The 18,588-nt window shown below is 43.5% G+C and overlaps 2 protein-coding genes across 2 annotated transcripts in view; one reads left to right on the forward strand and one right to left on the reverse strand.

Annotated features, from left to right (window-relative positions):
• Window positions 1-3,552, reverse strand: part of mrpl1 (mitochondrial ribosomal protein L1) — a 5,163-nt gene extending 1,611 nt beyond the window's left edge. The window contains exons 1-8 of the mRNA XM_068598927.1: window positions 3,475-3,552; window positions 2,285-2,393; window positions 1,831-2,098; window positions 1,341-1,424; window positions 986-1,057; window positions 522-633; window positions 311-411; window positions 128-209 (exon numbers count right to left, since the gene is read on the reverse strand). Coding sequence (XP_068455028.1) covers window positions 128-209; window positions 311-411; window positions 522-633; window positions 986-1,057; window positions 1,341-1,424; window positions 1,831-2,098; window positions 2,285-2,393; window positions 3,475-3,505 — 859 coding nt within the window. The 5' untranslated portion in view covers window positions 3,506-3,552. The remainder of the gene's footprint in view (window positions 1-127; window positions 210-310; window positions 412-521; window positions 634-985; window positions 1,058-1,340; window positions 1,425-1,830; window positions 2,099-2,284; window positions 2,394-3,474) is intronic.
• Window positions 3,553-5,177: 1,625 nt separating this feature from the next.
• On the forward strand, window positions 5,178-18,097 carry cnot6l (CCR4-NOT transcription complex, subunit 6-like). Its single transcript, XM_068598903.1, has 12 exons — window positions 5,178-5,315; window positions 7,916-8,037; window positions 9,064-9,250; window positions 9,551-9,636; window positions 9,786-9,875; window positions 9,982-10,050; window positions 10,154-10,311; window positions 11,723-11,877; window positions 12,371-12,522; window positions 13,232-13,459; window positions 15,580-15,782; window positions 17,112-18,097. The coding sequence occupies exons 2-12, from the start codon at window positions 7,926-7,928 to the stop codon at window positions 17,325-17,327; spliced, it is 1,656 nt and encodes a 551-aa protein (XP_068455004.1). The 5' UTR covers window positions 5,178-5,315; window positions 7,916-7,925; the 3' UTR covers window positions 17,328-18,097.
• Window positions 18,098-18,588: the final 491 nt, after the last annotated feature.

An 18,588-nucleotide genomic window follows, 5' to 3' on the forward strand; every position in this document is an offset into this window, starting at 1 on the left:
AAGGTGACTCTCTTTGGGGTGAAAAGATTGAATGAATCCTCAAATACAACGAACAACACATCATCAATGAGCTATTGTGCTATACGATGTGACGCTGAAGGGAGCGCAGCAGCTCTGGTGAACGTACCGGCATCGGCTGGTCGGTGGGAGCAAACGTCCACCAGGACCGTCTGCAGGTTGGCGAGGATCTGCTCTTTGGTCATGTCGAGCTGCGCAGAGGAAAAAGCATGATGACATCACTACTGCGGCCAGACCTCACCCGTTCATACTGCAGATCCATCAAAAGGGATCATGTGACACACGCACGCACCGTCGCTATCTGCGTCCTGACGTAGCAGTCGCTCTCCACCGTCACCTCGTGACCCGTTCTAAACAACGCCACCATCTGGGGAATGTGGACGCCCACGGCGCCTGAGAGAGAGAGAGAGCGAGAGAGAGAGAGAGAGAGAGAGGACGTGAGAAGCCAGGCTCCCTCCTGCAGGCTCGGCTTCAGGGCGATCGGCTTCGGCCTGCAGCGTTACCTCTCTTGCTCTTTGGAAACTTCTTCCTCAGTTTGTTCTTGAGCGGCACCAGCTTGGGCAAGATGTTCGGCACGGCCACGTAGAAGTCTGCGGAAATCTCATCATCCAAGATCTGGACATGAATCAAGTAGGATGAGATTAAAGGGAAACGTGCAGAGGGACTGGTGTGTGTGTGTGTGTGTGTGTTTGTTTCCCGTTAAATTGTCTGACAAACAAGTTCCGCTCATGTTGATTACTTCAGCATTAATAAATGATCCCAGCAAAAAGCAGCTATCCGGCTTCCACCTTAATTATTAAGAGTTGCTAACTCGTGGAGCTGCTTCGTGGTTAACCGCCGCGGCCGCATGAAAATGCAGAAAACTTAAAGCCGACTCAAGGACAAGTACAATTCTTTATTATGTAAATGTTCCAAAAAAAAAAGTTATATAAATAGATTCATAAATAAATGTGTCAATAAAACTCACCGCCTGTATGAGCTCTGCTCCTCCAGCAAACACAGCGCCGCTCTCCTTCGCAGCTTCGGCCTGACGAGCGTCCTGCAGACAGAAACGAGGAGACAGATGTTAATACCTCATCTGGTGGCGGACCTCGCCACGTCGCTCATCACGTCACCCGCAGCCCGCGCTGCCACACGCGATGAATGAATCAAATCCTGCTCGTGTGAGTTTCTGCCATAAAACGGGCAAAGACAATATCAAAAGGTGCCGCTGCACATCTGATTTATGCTCAGACATTATTAAATATTGAAGCAGTTCATCAGCACCAGGCAATCGTTTGAATATGAAATTAAGAGTTAGAGAGAAAAATATAACTTCTCACCTCGGTGAAAACTAAAACGGTGTTCATGTCCTTCTTGAACAGATGCGGCAGCTGAAGCATGCTGACGAAGGAGTCCACCTTTTTCTGTTGGGGGGGAAATATACTGTTACAGTTTTAAGACCTTCAAATGAAGGACCTCAATCATAGAGCAAGCTCAGATCAAATTTTCCAATAGATATATAGATAGATATATATATATATATATATATATATATATATATATATATATATATATATATATATATATATATATATATATATATATATATATATGACACTAAAACCCAAATCAATAGTAAACGTGGGCGTCTCAGTCATCGTTCTGCACGTTCAACACAACAAACTCTTCTAAAACTCGACTCGTGTGGACGCACTGACCACGTCTCTGCAGTGCAGGGACATTTCCTGCAGGTCATCCTTTGTTCCTTTTCCCGTTTAATGAAGCAAAAAAAAACAACATTTGCATGAAAGACTTCCATTTCACGAATACCTTTTTCTCCAGTTTCATGTCCAGCCTCAGATCGATGTAAACGGGCTGCTGGGGGGGCGTGAAGTCCAACTTCTGGAAGCTCTTCAGCAGGTCGATGGCGTCTGCGGCGCTGTAGAGCGTTCGGGGGTAGTACCTCATGACGTACACGTCGTCTACAGGCGTCCACGCCGTCTTGCCGAAGGGCTTATGTCGGTCTTTGTCGTCGATGACCCTAATTTCTTTCTTCACCTCCTTTTCTTTGTCCTCTTTCTTGTCTTTCCTTAGCACCCTGATAAATGAGGGAGATGTTAAAACTGAGAAATATTTGGGCCAACCTCTACTCTTTTATACTCTTTCTTTATTAAATGTTCTGTCTGCTAAGTGAACAACACGCTCGTTCTTCTGGACAGAAATTCCTCTTTGGATGAAGATCTCTAAAAGTTTGTTGCACTTCGCGACAGGTCGGTAAACTCACTTGAAAGCTGCTAAAGTCCTGGCGGGTGGATTCCTCGGTGCAGGCGGCGAAGCGGCCGTGTAGGACGGCCCGCCGGCTCTCAGCAGCTGCCTCTGACATCCTGCTAAAGCTGCAAGAGAGAAGGAACAGAAAGCTGTTAAGAGATGAGAACAAACAGACATGAGCTGCAGATGACGATCTCCATTCAACACACGCAGCCTACCAGCACTGCACTTGTGGTGTTTTCTGATGTAAGAAAACATGCTATAATTCTGCCATAAAGTATCTGTTTATTTCCATAAGAGGACGTCTGACAAGCAACACAAAAGGAGCTGTATACCTCAATAAATACAATGGTGCTGGATATGGGAGAATTGTTTATAAATATTATAAATCTTGGGCACAAGTTTATCTCCAAGGCAATGTTTAGGCATGAGGGCATAGCAGATGCAAAGCAGCGTTACTTAGACCAGGTTGTAGTTGGTTAAAGTGTTGAGGGCAGCCATGGACAGACAGACGATGACACGTTTGTGTAATGTTTGAGTTTGATAACATTATACAGTTTTCTGTATCGTTGCTCTTTGTTTTTAGACTCATCTTCTCAGAAGTCAGGATCTTCTTAACAAAGAGCACGTTATAAAGTATAAAGTCCAAAACACCGGCCGTTTTGGGTTGTTCAACATTTTCCTCCAAAACTGCGTTCAGAAATCTGACAGTTTAATAAGACATTTCTTATACACAATTATACGTGTTATACATTTGATTTTTTTAGAGCCACGATTAAACAGTTTATTTAACTATTTAATTCGGCATACCTATGCTACAACAAATATACTTTAATTAAACTCAACATTCGCGTTTGTGTTTTACTCATCACCACTGAACACGTCTTTTCATTCAAGGAGCTCTGGCTGAAACATTCATTTCATGCATTTAAAAGCTGCTTTACTAGTTACACGAATGCCGAATTGATCCAAGAAACGCAATGATTACGATATAACCTTGAGTAAGTAATGTTTCCCCGAGTGGAGAACTACATATGTATGGTGACAGTATAACATACACACATTTCTGACAGGCTTCATGCTTTTTGGCCTTTTAAATGAAACGACAGAGGACTGAAATAATCAACATGTACTTATATTATTGTATGCATGACCGGAAAACTCACTGTCACTTAAACTCCACCAAATATCACAAAAACAACTGACCTTTCCACAAGGTCCGCGTGCAGGTTGCCATGTCTGTGAATGCCGCTGGTCCGTGCGGAAACAGACACGAGCTGAACAGTTCCTCCTGAGAGCGCCGCTGCTTCTTTTTCTTCTTCTGTGGTGTTTAACGGCAGCTTGCATCCTGTTTGTTGCATTACTGCCATCTTCCGGTTATCAACAACTAAACTTTCCCCATCAGTCCTGTTGCTCACAAAATGATTGTCCAGCATCTTCTTCCCAGCGTACTACATCCCCATACTACTATATGACAATTTGATATGCGTTTATTAAAGAAAACTGTGAGGGACTGCAACAGCAGCTCCTATATTGTCTGTATCTGGGTTTTTTTTAAAACATCTGTAAAAACATGCACATGCTCTGCGCATTTTTCATCTGTGTATTTATAGAAATCATTCACTCGATCAGTATTCTTTGGTCTTACTTAAACTTGCAGCCCCTCCATGTCCACCTCTGGTCCTTTAGTAACCACTCAGGAGTTATTGTCCAAATGACAATAAGCTCTATATCAGAGACTCCTAAGCTTCTTGCTGATGCTTCTCCTATCCAGCCAAAACTTGTCTTTATACTGTTTGCCTTTACCAACATGCTTGTCGTTCTTTTTTAGTTGGATGATTATCTTCATGACTCCTCAGATTTCTCCAATAATTAACCAGCAGTTGCTTTCTGCAAAGACCCAATGGCATTTCTCCCATCTCTACTTGGATGGCGCACAATGGTGAAAGTTATTACTGCACATATACAAACTTTGAAGGCCCTGGTCTGGATACCATCCAGCTGTTTAAGTGTAGTTTGTGATGCAGAATCATATGCTATACTTCCATGTTCGAATCTGGCTTTAATTAAAGCTTTATATCTTTGTATGTGAATACCATATGCTTCCCCAGTCCAACACTAGACATCTCAATATAATTATAACGTGTTTAAACGTATCACTAACAGTTTTACGTGGGGCTTTCCGTGTTAAAAGTCAAAGTGAACTCCTAAAAAACAAAATGACTCTACAATTTCTAATTTGTTTTCATAAAGATTCAGCTGATAGTTTTCCCCTATAGTTTTCCGTCTTGTAAAATACATTACTTTAGTTTTTTAGATGACACTTTTAATCGCCTTTTATTAAAAAACGATATCTCCATTTAAAAACATGTCACTCTAAAAGTTACATTGACTTTTGGTAAATACTTAAAATGTATGTAATTTACTGAGTAAATATGTATAATTTTTCGGTTGCACTTTCCTATTCGGCATGAGTTTGATATGCCAATATGTACTTAATTTAGTAAAGGTTTGAGTTACAGGAATATTTATTCATTTTCAGAATCTACAGAGGAATTAATAAAAAAATATGATTGAGCAAGAACATTTTCTTGCTAAATTAAATGCATGCCCAAGTATGCAGTATCTTCTACATATTATACATACATGCATGCCAATGTGCATCGCTATATATTATTAAAGCGATATTTCAATTTAGCTTTCTACCACTTTGAAACAATGCACTATTCTATAAGTATTATTATTTTAAATGAGGGACGGCACATGACGTAGTTTTAAACAAAATCATTTTATTGTATTATTGTATTCTGTTGTTTAATGTTAAAAAAATAGTTTGACAATATTTTTCACAACTCTACTAAATGACATGAGCGAGGGAAAGAATCCGGGTGCGCACGCGGCGTGCTGACGGGCACGAGCGGAAGCCGCGTTTGTTGTTCTTCCCTCTGCTTCCGAGACGTTCAGGGTCTAAACGGGTTCAACAGCCGTTGTCTGCATGTCGCCACCAATTCCCTCTATAAATCGTCTTCTTCCACTCCCGAATGAAGGTAATGTCACGGTTTGACCTTTTCCTAATGGCGCGGACACGTTGTCCCGGATGTCTGCCCCCTGGGTTTAGATGTCACAGTTTATAATCGGCTTCAGCCGCGTGTGCCGACTCCCGTCTGCCGTTCGTCCCGTCCGTCCCCCGCGGGCAGTCCGCCTCGGTGAGCACCGGGCGGCACGCGCCCCTGTGCCGATCAGAACGAGCCTCGTGCTTGAGGCTCGCGCTTGAGGCTCGCGGGGTTTGACCCGTTCGAACGAAATGTTAACGGATTCCAAACGTTTGAACGTCTCAACGGGCATTACTGTAAGGGGCGTGGTTTACCTCGTTGCCAGGTGTGACAGCTGGTGGGTGGTGGGAAACTTATCCGGACCCTCCCCCCCCCCCCGTTTCAATTTTACGTCACGTGCTTGTCAGATGTCACTTTGGACATTACGGCTATGTTTGGATACTCAGCTGTCGGCAGCAGTTGCCGTCAATACATATTTTCCATTGACAAAAAAAAGAAAAAAAAACTCGTACCTCGTCAAAAGTGTCTCACGAGGCAGCAGAACTGGCAACAGCCTCGTGAGCCCTGAAGACATGTTGATGATCCTCGTCATCAGCTCAGACACGTGATCAAAGATCTCCCAGCAGGCCGTGTGTTGACAGGCCCACAAGTGTGTGAACAAAGTTATGCACGTCTTCCGCAAACTTGTTCTGAACATTTTGATCAAAGAGCATTGATGCAGAACAGCTTGCCGCTGCTTGTGTGACCTCTGAAACTTTTATATTCATTACATTTCACACACATTTTTGGTTGCACGTTCTGATTTTAATTCATTCATCTGTACCCTTCCGGTGACCTTTGTTTGTTATTACCAGCAATGCATGTTTTATTATAATGTCCTAAACATGCAGAGAGGTAGCAATAAACCATCTCCAGTTAAGTTGAAATAATAATTTAAAAAAAAAATTGTATTGGAGGTCAAAATGTGCTTTAATTTATTTCTGCAATGTATATTATTTTATATGTACAATATTTAATTTGTTGTCTGGTTCGTCACAATTTTAATAATAACATTTAAAATGAAATATAGAATTTTTTACTGCGGAGTTTGCTGATTTCCAAAACATTGCTTGCACTTTTAAAACTAAAACTAAATTATTAAAACGTTAAAATTGTGTCTCTGTTAATGACCAAATACATCTTTTTATATTCTTGCCAAAATGCAAAAGCTTATTTTTTTTAAATACATTTCTTTATATAATATTAATATTGTATTTTATATTGCATTGTTTGTAATGTCTGGTTGAGCTGGATGCAGTTTAAGTCATCAGTATGATGCACATGACAGCTCGGCAAATGTAAAATAATCGAGCTGATGATCAATGCACCCTAAACTTATCAGATCTACATCATATTAATAAACTATCTGTTTGCTTAAAATTATGAGTTTAGAATTGTGTAAAACTGTATCATAAATTTCACCAATGGCCAGAAGACAAATCAACTTCGCATTAGTCAAACAATTAATTATGCAACCAAGAAAAAGTCACGCTAAAATTCAAATTCAGACAAGAACCAAGTCATGTGGTCTTGTTTTGTTTGTTCTTTGTCTTACGATCGCTCTAAAATTGTGCAGGAGTGTTCAACTGTTACACACCAATTTCATTTCTGTTGTACTGTGATCACTGCACATTTGTGCAGGGGATACTTTAACACACACAGCAATTCAAAAGGAGGACTTTTTAAAAATATGACTCATGAATCAGGTTAGAGGTATGGTTTGTAATTGCATCATTATTTGTTTTATTTTTGTTTTGCTGTGGATCAAAGTTTCTCTCACAGAAGCAGCTGGTCGATCTTAAAATGGTGTCGAACGCCATCGAACTGGTGATGAAGCTAACGATGACATCATCGTCTGTCCCCTACATATAAAGACAAGTAGAGGACAGACGATGACATCATCGTCTTTACCTGTAGAGGACAGACGATGACATCATCGTATTTACCTGTAGAGGACAGTCCTCCAGGTGCTTCCCCTGAGCTTTGCCTCAGAGTGGTTTGAGGGTTTTGTGTGCAAGTAAACGCTGACTCAACCAGACACTTTCTTTTTTTCTTTTTAATATTTTAATGGAAGTGAAAATATTTTCCAAGACACTTTATGTTTAGTTGTATTGCAGTTTTTTGTCGTATTAATTACCTATCAGGTGTACAACAAAGTACAACTTTATTTGGTTCCAGATTTCTCCTATGTGAATATTTCAGTTTTTTTAATCTTCATGTGAATTTATTATCTGTGGGTTTTGGACTGTTCAGAACAATTTGAAAACGTGGCCTTGGGTTCTGGGAAACTTTGGTGGAGATTTTTATTAAAATGTTCTTACATTTCACAGCCTAAACCATTTATCGTTATAAACCTCAAGAATATAAATCATGAATTATATATACAATACAATATAATATTTTATAGAGCAGTTTTAAATCATTTATTTCACATGTTTTTATGACGGTATTATTTTGCCTTTATTTAAAGTTACCTTGTGACTTTTCTAATTTAAAAGAGTACTTTAATGTTTTGTTTAATGCTTGCTCAACATGTTTCCTGCTTTGTTCTTCAGATTAACAGGTATGCCAAAGGAAAAATATGATCCTCCAGATCCCCGCAGATGTTACACCATCATGCCAGCGGAGGAGGTGGCCAGTGGGAAGAAGTCTTACTGGGCCGAGCTCGAGATCTCTGGTGAGTGCAACTAACAAACCATAAGGACACCGGACCTGTCCCTGTCTCCTGCAGGCACAGAGCAGTGTTTCCTGTGGCTTGAAGCGAACGCAGTTAAACGTGTTTTTAATCAGTGAAATGACATCACATATCAAATCAATTTTTCTCTACATGCTTGTTTTTGTTATTTTTCATGTATTAACTTCACGTTCATGTTACACCTTCATGGACGTTTTTGCACTGTTTGTGTGTGTGAGCAAACTGAAGCTGAGCGGTTGTTTATCATTTCTTCTGTTGCAGATTAATTGACAGAAAATAACTTAAAACAATGTATTATTGAAGTAATTTTATTTATTCATTTAAATAAAAAACTGTTTCAATTCCAAGCATCAAAATCACACCATTAAAAAAAGAAAAAAAAAGTCCATTCCGGTTTGTCTTCGCTTTTGTTTTTTTAAAATATATATATTTTCCCACATTTCATGGGGGGAAAACAGAGAAAGAGAAGTATTCAGCAGTAAAGATGCTGTTGGTTAAAGGCTTCCTGATTGACATCATGAAGATCTGTGAAACCCATGAAAGTTTTCATCCTGCTCCACAACCTCAGACAGCAGAACCACAGGAAGTGTTGGTTCAACGTTCACAGCGTTAATGACTGTGAAACAAATTAACACACATGTAAATCAGGTTTCCTGTTCATGTTATTGAACCTCTTATCTCCCGATCAATACATATTAGATCTAATCAGTGAGAAGCTGGAGGAGAAGCTACCAAAGAACAATCTAGGAGTAATGTTTTGCTTTTCATCTGGTTTGAATCCTTTTTGTTTTGTGTGCATCGGTCTGACTTCATGACGTTCTCCACCCTCAAAACAAATTATAGTTGTTCTTGCTTTTGCCGTGAAGAACATGGCTTTAAGAGGAAACGGCAGAATAAAAACCTCTATTGTCGTTTTATCATTTTCTAACAGAAGTCTGTTTGGTTTCCTGGTTCGATTGATATTAAATCTGTTTCTCAGGACGCCATGTTGTTATCTGTGTTTCTCAGGACGGGTGAGGAGCCTGAGCACCTCCTTATGGACCCTCACCCACCTGACGGCGCTGCACATCAACGACAACAACCTGAGCCGCATCCCTCCGGACATCGCCAAGCTGCCCCACCTGGCCTACCTGAACCTGTCGTCCAATAAGCTCCGCAGCCTGCCCGCCGAGCTGGGCAACATGGTCTCTCTCAGGTCGGCCCAGATGCCTTCAGGGGCTTCAGGGGACATTCATGAACATACAATATAACCGGGGTTTTCAGTATGCAGTCATTTTCCATCAATATGTTGTCAAATAGGGACATTTTCTGGAATGACATTGAGAAACCCTCTTTAGATTTATGAAGAAAATGGAGATTTCTTTCTAGTAGTATGAATTAAATACCTCAAAATCTCATGTTCTTTATAAACAGCTGGGAAGAGCAGAGTGAAGAGACAACAGAGGACGAGTTAGTAAAGAAAGGTGACATCATTTCTGTCCCTTTGTTCTTGCAGGGAATTGCTTTTAAACAACAATCTTTTACGAGTTCTGCCTTATGAACTTGGGAGGCTTTTCCAGTTACAAACCTTGGGGCTAAAAGGTGAGTTTTGTTTTCATGATTAACATTATTTTAAACCTTCTGACATCACCTCTAATACAAGTTGTTATTTCTTTACTTAAACTGAGAGAACACCTCATCAGATGATTGTTTTTCTATATATCTCCGATGTATTTGTGGTTGTTTTGCAGGAAACCCTTTGTCCCAGGACATCCTCAACCTGTACCAGGAGCAGGACGGAACCAGGAAGCTTTTGAACTACATGCTCGACAATCTTGCAGGTGAGTTATCAGAACTCGTGCGTGTTTAAGCGGCTGTTCATTGCACACCTGAGCAGCACAGGTGTGTTTTTGTCACAGACAAATGAGCGCTCGTGTGTGTTTGCAGTGCACCCAGAGCAGCTGCCCCACAGACCCTGGATAACTCTAAAGGAGCGAGACCAGATGAGTCCTTCAGGTACGTTCATCAGGGTGTGAGGCTTCCTATCGAGGAGGAGAGGAACGGGTTGGATGAGATGCAGCAAACGACAGTAATGACTTTGTGTTTCTCTTTCCTGCAGCCGTGTTCACGGTCATGTGCTACAACGTGCTGTGCGACAAGTACGCCACGCGGCAGCTGTACGGCTACTGTCCGTCCTGGGCCCTCAACTGGGAGTACAGGAAGAAAGGCATCATGGAGGAAATCACCAGCTGTGACGCCGACATCATCAGCCTGCAGGTAAACGGCCTCTTGGCGAGAAGCAGACTCCGCCTCCAACTCCATCACCTGTCCATCAAGCAAAAACTTCTTTCTTATTTGTGTATTTAAGTCCTTCCTTATTTCCTTCTTTCTTTTCTTCACGGCGGTAAGAAGCATCACACAGACTCAGAGGATGTACCGATAGTATCGCTCCAGCTGGGATCCCATCGCAGCTTCCCAAACAACAGACTAAGCAGTCACGGTGCAGTGGAGGCCCCGTTAAGGGCCCGTTAAGGCCCTGTTAAGGCCCCGTTAAGGCCCCGTTAAGGTCCCGTTAAGACCCCGTTATGGCCCCGTTAAGGCCCTGTTAAGGCCCTGTTAAGGCCCTGTTAAGGCCCTGTTAAGGCCCCGTTAAGGCCCTGTTGAGGCTTCGTTAAGACCCCGTTAAGGTCCCGTTAAGACCCCGTTAAGGTCCCGTTAAGGCCCCGTCGAGGCCCCGTTGAGGTCCCGTTGGGGCCCCGTTGAGGTCCCGTTAAGTTCCCATAAAGGCCCCGTTAAGGCCCCGTTGAGGTCCAGTTAAGGTCCCGTTGAGGTCCCGTTAAGGTCCCATAAAGGCCCCGTTAAGGCCCCAATGAGGTCCAGTTAAGGTCCCGTTGAGGCCCCGCAGAGGCCCCGTCGCGACTGCTTTTTCCAGGCTGCCGTGTCGCTCTGGCAGCGCTTCACTTCCTCAATTTCATTTTTAATCCCTATTTTTATTTTTAATAAGGAAATGTAAAGGTTATTTAATGGCTTTAAGAGCCTTTTGGGCACTTACTCTTTGTCCCTGGGCTTTGGAGACAGAAACTAAATATGATTTTTGATTTGGAATGGAAAATAAATTCTGGCGCATCGTTCGGTATGTAAATAAGATAAAATAATCCTTTATTAGTCCCTCTGGGGAAATTACAGGATTACAGCAGCAGATCACTGTAAATAAAGATCAAGTTTTATAAATAAACACTAGAACAGTAATAAAACACATATAAAAAATGTAAATGGTAAGAAAAATATAAAATATACAGATGAAATAAAAATAAGTAAAGGTGTGTTTAAAAGTATTGCACCAGGTGATGAATTAAAAAGGGCTCACGGTGACCATCCAGAGATATTATAACATTATGATAAATTACATAATTATTTTTCAATTATCAATAGTTAATCACCTCATAGTTTCAGGATATAATCTGGTTATAAATCTGGATATATCATTAATCTGGGCAACATTTAGTGGTCATTCATTTGTAACTTTAATACTATATTATGTATGATATAATATAGTAAATTGATAAACAATCTCACTTTTAAGGTGTTTGAACTTTAATATTTCCCATTGATGTGTGGCTGATGCTCACTTATGTCACATCATGTCATGGGCTCTTGTCGGTGGCGTTTCTTGCCTGTGTGTCTGCAGGAAGTGGAGACGGAGCAGTACTACGCCATGTTTCTGGAAACGCTGAAGGAGCGCGGCTACGACGGATACTTCTGTCCCAAGTCTCGCGCCAAACTGGTTTCTGAACAGGAGCGGAAGCACGTGGACGGCTGCGCCGTGTTCTTCAAGACCGACAAGTGAGTCCCTCTTCTGGCTTTGCTTTGTTTGGATCCGTGCACTTCTTATAGCGACGCCTTTTTAAATTGTCTTTAAGTCTTTTATTTTGTAGCACGGGCTTTTTAACAATAGGATGTAGGATCCTTTTGAGCAGCAGTTAAATAAGGAGAGAAGAAATTAGTAAAAGAAACTGGAAGCTAAGGTTTAAACAGGAACAGCTTTCTGATGCCGGGTCAAGAGTTTCACAGTAAAAGCAGCCGAGAACAAGCTGGAATGAACAGACGCCACGCTGCTTTTCCTCAGACTTCACCATAGAAATAGAAGGAGAGTCTCCGGCTAGCACTGTTAGAATACCAGCTGAACTAATGGCTGTTAAAACATCTTCAATAACTCGATCGTTACAGTTCAATAGTGATCGAGGGTCACTGACGCTTTCCTGGAAGGAAAGTGATTTAAATTCAAAGGGCTTTAGGAAGGAAGTGGAAGTTTGAATGGTTTCCTTTACTTCATTAGGTTTACTCTGGTCCAGAAGCACACGGTGGAGTTCAACCAGGTGGCCTTGGCCAACTCTGAGGGCTCCGAGGTGATGCTGAACAGAGTGATGACCAAGGACAACATCGGGGTCGCCGTTGTGCTCGAGGTCAACAAGGACATGTTCTCTGACGGTAAGAAGCAGCTTCAGAGCGTCGCGCTGCAGCTGGAGGACTCTACTTCTCTCTGGATGTACTCCCTCAGTAAACATGAGTTTATGTCTCAATCTCTAGTTTCTAGTCTGCTTTAATCCAGCGTGATGTTCATTTAGTACGTTCTGCTTGTTTAGAGTCAAACAGACCATAATAAGGGGACGCTTCGGGCGATTCTAATATGGTCACTTCCTGTTCACTGGTTGCCAAAAAAACAACATGGCGACGTCTGCAGTGCCAAACTAGAGGCATGAAATCTGCAGTCAACAGTTACTACGTTCACTTTTTCGATACAGTCGATGTAATAAGCACTCAACAAGGCAGCAAAGCCTCACACCGGAGAAGCTGATGAATTACTCATAATTCAGTATTTTTCTCGTTGATTCCTGAAACTTTGCAGTGAGAAACATGCAGGACTCCATGTCCTGTTGGTGGTTATTCCTTTCCCTTTTTTAAAACAAAATGTTCAGAAGTTATTTTAGACCTCTTGGCTTTTCTGGTGCTCAAACGAGATGTTTAGCTTTATTTCGGGGGGTTTAACCAGACTTACAGTCAAGGAGTTAACATGTTTATAATCCCTTTTAGATATTTTCTTAAAAAACAGTTGGACCTGATTTAATTCCACTGTTTCCCATCTCCGTTGTCAGCTGCACACCTGAAGGCCTAATCCAGTTTTCCTGCTCTTCTTCAGGCGTGAAGCCTCCGCAGGAGAGGCAGCTGATCCTGGTGGCCAACGCCCACATGCACTGGGACCCCGAGTACTCGGACGTCAAGCTGGTCCAGACCATGATGTTCCTGTCGGAGCTGAAGAGTATCGCTGAGCGGGCCTCGGGCTCAGTGGGGACCGGCTCGCCCGCCTCCGACCCGTCCTCCATCCCCATCGTCCTGTGCGCTGACCTCAACTCGCTGCCCGACTCCGGTACGCCGCCTCGCTGGGGTTGAAAAGGGGCGGAAATTTTCCGGTAAATTTCCGGAAAGTTCCCATGGGAAAAAAGTGCCTAATTTCTTTTGCAAAAGCATATAACAGGGAACCTAAATGTAGTAGAGAACAAGGCTTTGCAGGCCGAGCTCAGCTGGACCCTGAATGCAGCTGGTTGGAACATCGTCTGCAGAAACATAAACGTAAACATAAAGTGTTGTGTTGCTTTTGACGTCTTTGTCATCAGTGTTGCGTCTGAACGTTTCAGCCCGATGGCTGGAGATGTGAGAGCGCCGAGTTGTGTAGAGGCCAAGAGCGGTACTGCAGCCAGAGAGAGATTTAAATTATAGCTGCAACATACTGAAAAAAATAACTGAACTAGTTCATTTTTTGGAGCTGTGACCTTAGTTTAAAATGTTGAATTATGGACTATGAACTGAACTAGTTCATGTAGAAAGTGAACTTTCCTAACACTGTTTGTCATTAGCATATTGATTACTTGCTAAACTGTTTATTTGTATACAGTAGACTAACTTATTACAGCAGTGAGAGTAGGACGTATGTACGTCCACACAAAAGTACACCTTCACCTTCATTATTCGCTGCTTTCGGAATGTCAAAAAAGTCAAACATGTCATTTTTAAACATTGTATTATAAATGTTTGCGTGCATGTCTGCTTATGACAAGGTAATACAGTTAGATTACCCCAAAATTTCCAGTTTATTTCCTGTGGAAAGTTTCCAACTTTGTATATTCCCTGAATTTTGCAACCCTACGCCTCGCTTCCTCTCAGTCGCTCGCTTGTTCTTCTCAATCTCTGTTGCTGCAAATCAGTTGCAGATATGTGAAGTGTGTGTGTGTGTGTGTGTGTGTGTGTGTGTGTGTGTGTGTGTGTGTGTGTGTGTGTGTGTGTGTGTGTGTGTGTGTGTGTGTGTGTGTGTGTGTGTGTGCGCTTTAACAGCGTTACGTTGTCGTGTTGCTGTTTACGTTGTCGTGTTGCTGTTTACGTTGTCTTCTCATCTTGAGAGGAAGACGTTCAAATCAGTGACTGAAAAGTAGAAAATAAATGGAGAATTTTTTACAAAATTTTATATTTAGTCTCAGAGCACTCAGAGCTGGCTCAGTGAGTCCCTGAGGGTTCAGGGCTGGAGGGTTCAGGGCTTGAGGGTTCAGGGCTTGAGGGTTCAGGGCTTGAAGGTTCAGGGCTTGAAGGTTCAGGGCTTAAGGGTTCAGATCTTGAGGGTTCAGGGCTTGAAGGTTCAGGGCTTGAGGGTTTTAGGGTTCAGGGCTTGAGGGTTCAGGGCTTGAGGGTTCAGGGCTTGAGGGTTCAGGGCTGGAGGGTTCAGGGCTGGAGGGTTCAGGGCTGGAGGGTTCAGGGCTTGAGGGTTCAGGGCTGGAGGGTTCAGGGCTGGAGGGTTCAGGGCTGGAGGGTTCAGGGCTGGAGGGTTCAGGGCTTGAGGGTTCAGGGCTTGAGGGTTCAGGGCTGGAGGGTTCAGGGCTGGTGGGTTCAGGGCTGGAGGGTTCAGGGCTTGAGGGTTCAGGGCTGGAGGGTTCAGGGCTTGTGGGTTCAGGGCTGGAGGGTTCAGGGCTGGAGGGTTCAGGGCTGGAGGGTTCAGGGCTTGAGGGTTCAGGGCTTGAGGGTTCAGGGCTTGAGGGTTCAGGGCTTGTGGGTTCAGGGCTGGAGGGTTCAGGGCTGGAGGGTTCAGGGCTGGAGGGTTCAGGGCTTGAGGGTTCAGGGCTGGAGGGTTCAGGGCTGGAGGGTTCAGGGCTTGAGGGTTCAGGGCTGGAGGGTTCAGGGCTGGAGGGTTCAGGGCTTGTGGGTTCAGGGCTGGAGGGTTCAGGGCTTGTGGGTTCAGGGCTTGTGGGTTCAGGGCTGGAGGGTTCAGGGTGGACTTGGCATTGGGCCCTTGTTTGTTTTTCCCGCTGCTGGTTGAGCTTGATAGTTTCGTCGTGTGTTCAGAGGATGGAGCCTCAAAGTCCCGCTGCAGTTGTCTCTGTCCATCACTTCCAATAAGTTTGATCACAGACCTGCTCCCAGCTTTGCGCCCCCTGCTGTGTGAGCGGGTAAGTGGCGGCTCCATCAATAAGCGTTTCCCCTCCTCCCCCGCGTGCGGTGCAGGCGTGGTGGAATACCTGAGCAACGGAGGCGTGGCCGAGACCCACAAGGACTTCAAGGAGCTGCGCTACAACGACTGCCTGACCAACTTCAGCTGCAACGGCAAGAACGGCAACTCTGACGGCAGCGTCACGCACAGCTTCCAGCTGAAGAGCGCCTACGACGGCGAGCTGATGCCTTACACCAACTACACGTACGACTTCAAGGTAGGCGCTCGGAGGGGATGTTGCTCTGTTTGCATTCACTTTAGGTTTTGATTTGTTAATGTACTTTACAAGCAAACTGTAATTAGACAACTTTGTGGAATTAAACTCACGGCAGTTTTAAAAGTCTGCTAATTGATTTCCAGATGCCCGGAACGAAATTAACAAAACAAATGAAAGAAATTGTAAAACCCTGAAATGGTCACCGATAATAAAAACTAATGTGTTTCCAAGTTGTCGGGCTGAACATGTGGAACACGCTGGTTCATGGAGTCAAAACACACTTCAGGTTTTTGGGTTTTTAATTCATTTTTCATCCAAGAAGGGCTCAAGAACATTTATAAATAAATGCACTGCTACTCCTGCGCTGGGTTGATGCCAAACATCCCATAATTATTCATCAACCACAAACGTGGATTAAATTAAATGAAAAAAGGGTAAACTTTGAATCTGTCTGACCCTCTGAGGGTGATTGTTATCACTTTTTAAAATATACAACCAGCAAAAGGTCGACTTTGCAATCGACTGCAATAAGTTTGACTTGACGGATGCTTCACCAGAACAAAAGTTAAAGGACACACACTTTAACTGTGTGTTTTAAAACCCTGAAAGTAGCTCATGTTCAGCGATGTGGAGACGTGTGATTTCATGAAGTTTTCCTCTCCAGACCTCACCGCCACCAAAGAAGTAGCGTCCATGGACGACTGTTTTTGTCCATAAAATTCAGCGCCTTTAAAGCTTATTACCAAAGATTACATTTTTTTAGACAAAGTGTTGAAGCAACAAGTTGCTGCTCCGCTGGGCGTCGCCGCCCGCTCACAACTCTTTAACTCCATGAAACTGTGGAACCAGAGTTGTCTCCAGACCTCCTTTTGTTGTTTTGTGTTTGAGTTGTTGGAGGAACCCCAAATTAATTCCAATACTTGTGTTTATTGTTTGTATTTGTTCAGCAAAGTCTTGGGAAAAAAATTTATATCTGCAAGAAAATCACCTTTAAAAGATATGTTGATCATAACTATGAACATCCAGCATGATATGAAACAGATTCCCCAAAAAAGCCTCCTGGAGCGTCAATAAGACACCTTTATGGAAAGATTAGCACCTAAAGAATCAGAACCTGCAACAACAATCACAATAAAACAAAGTCTTGTCCTGTTAGGAAGAAGTTTTAGTCAAGAAACTGTGTCGTTCGGTTCAAAAATGGAAAAATGACGTATTTTATGACAAAAGATTGTCTGAATGGGGCATGCTGGGACTTAAAATGGGCGCGGGGGGGTTTCACGTTTCCAAAAGGTTAACTAAAGAAACCCCGCGCCGCCTCTGTGTCCGCAGGGCGTCATCGACTACATCTTCTTCTCCAAGAACCACATGAGCGTCCTGGGCCTGCTGGGCCCGCTGGACAGCCGGTGGCTGGTGGACAACAGCGTCACCGGCTGCCCCCACCCGCACATCCCCTCCGACCACTTCTCCCTGCTGGCCCAGCTGGAGCTGCACCCGCCCCGCCCGCCCAACCCCCTCAACGGGCTGCACCTGCTGGTCCACAGGTAGTGCGGCCTGAAAGGAAAGACCCCGCCCACACGGTGCTGCCCCCCCCCGACACACAGGACCCTGTACAGCCATCATGTTCACGCAACACGCCATCCTGAGACTAACCCTGAGGAGTGAAGTATTCGCCCCTTTGTTGCTCCGCTTTTTGTGTTTTTGCACACCAGTAAATGTTTTATTACATCTTTCTTTTCTTCTCCCCCTCTCGAAGAAGCTTGATACCAAATGTTGGGCTTGGGATGAAGTTGCCATGGTAACCCCCAATGTCAAAAGTGTTTTAGTGTTTTTGCCTTCGATCACGAGCGCTTGTAGATTCTGCTGCAGCAAACCTTCACGCCTGATGCAGTCGACTTTTTAAAGATACAGACACAAACGTCAGCTGAGGAGCTGAATTACATTTATTTTGTTTACATTTCACACAGCTGGATATTCATGCCGCGATGCGTTCAAGTCCCAAATGAACTGACGGGCACTTCAACGAGCGCAGAAACACCACAAACGAGCCAGGAGGTCTCTGAGGGAGAGGGTCGTTCACTTTACCGTTTTGTAAACGCAGATTCATATTCTCAACGCTGTCAACATGGAATATTTCATTTAGTCACACAGGGACATATTTTAAATGTCAAAGTACCGATCGGCGTTTTAAAAGTAGTTAGTTTCACTAAATTGGTGTTTTGTCATAGAAGAACTATAACATGAAATGATCTCAAGTCTCAGCTGCTTGTGATCAGCTGTGATCAGATGTGATCAGATGAGATCAGATGTGATCAGATGAGATGAGATCAGCTGTGATCAGATGTGATCAGCTGTGATCAGCTGTGATCAGATGTGATCAGATGTGATCAGATCAGATGTGATCAGCTGTGATCAGCTGTGATCAGATGTGATCAGATGAGATGAGATCAGCTGTGATCAGCTGTGATCAGATGTGATCAGCTGTGATCAGCTGTGATCAGATGTGATCAGCTGTGATCAGATGAGATGTGATCAGATGAGATCAGCTGTGATCAGATGTGATCAGATGAGATGTGATCAGATGAGATCAGATGTGATCAGATGAGATGTGATCAGCGGTGATCAGCGGTGATGGTTTTCAGATTGTGGCTTGTCTTGTGGACGTTGGTGGACGTTTCCCTGCGTTTGTTTTTAAAGGCGTCGCCTGACGTCGTGCTTCTTTGCCGGCCCTGAATGTCACCCAGCTGCTGCATTCACAGCCATGATTTATTATTTAATGTTGTTTTTATTTCCTCTTCCATGATACGGG

Source organism: Clinocottus analis, unplaced genomic scaffold (assembly GCF_023055335.1).
Source record: "Clinocottus analis isolate CAN_PGR_092001 unplaced genomic scaffold, fCliAna1.0.p SCAF_41, whole genome shotgun sequence".
Taxonomy (NCBI): Eukaryota; Metazoa; Chordata; class Actinopteri; order Perciformes; family Cottidae; genus Clinocottus; species Clinocottus analis.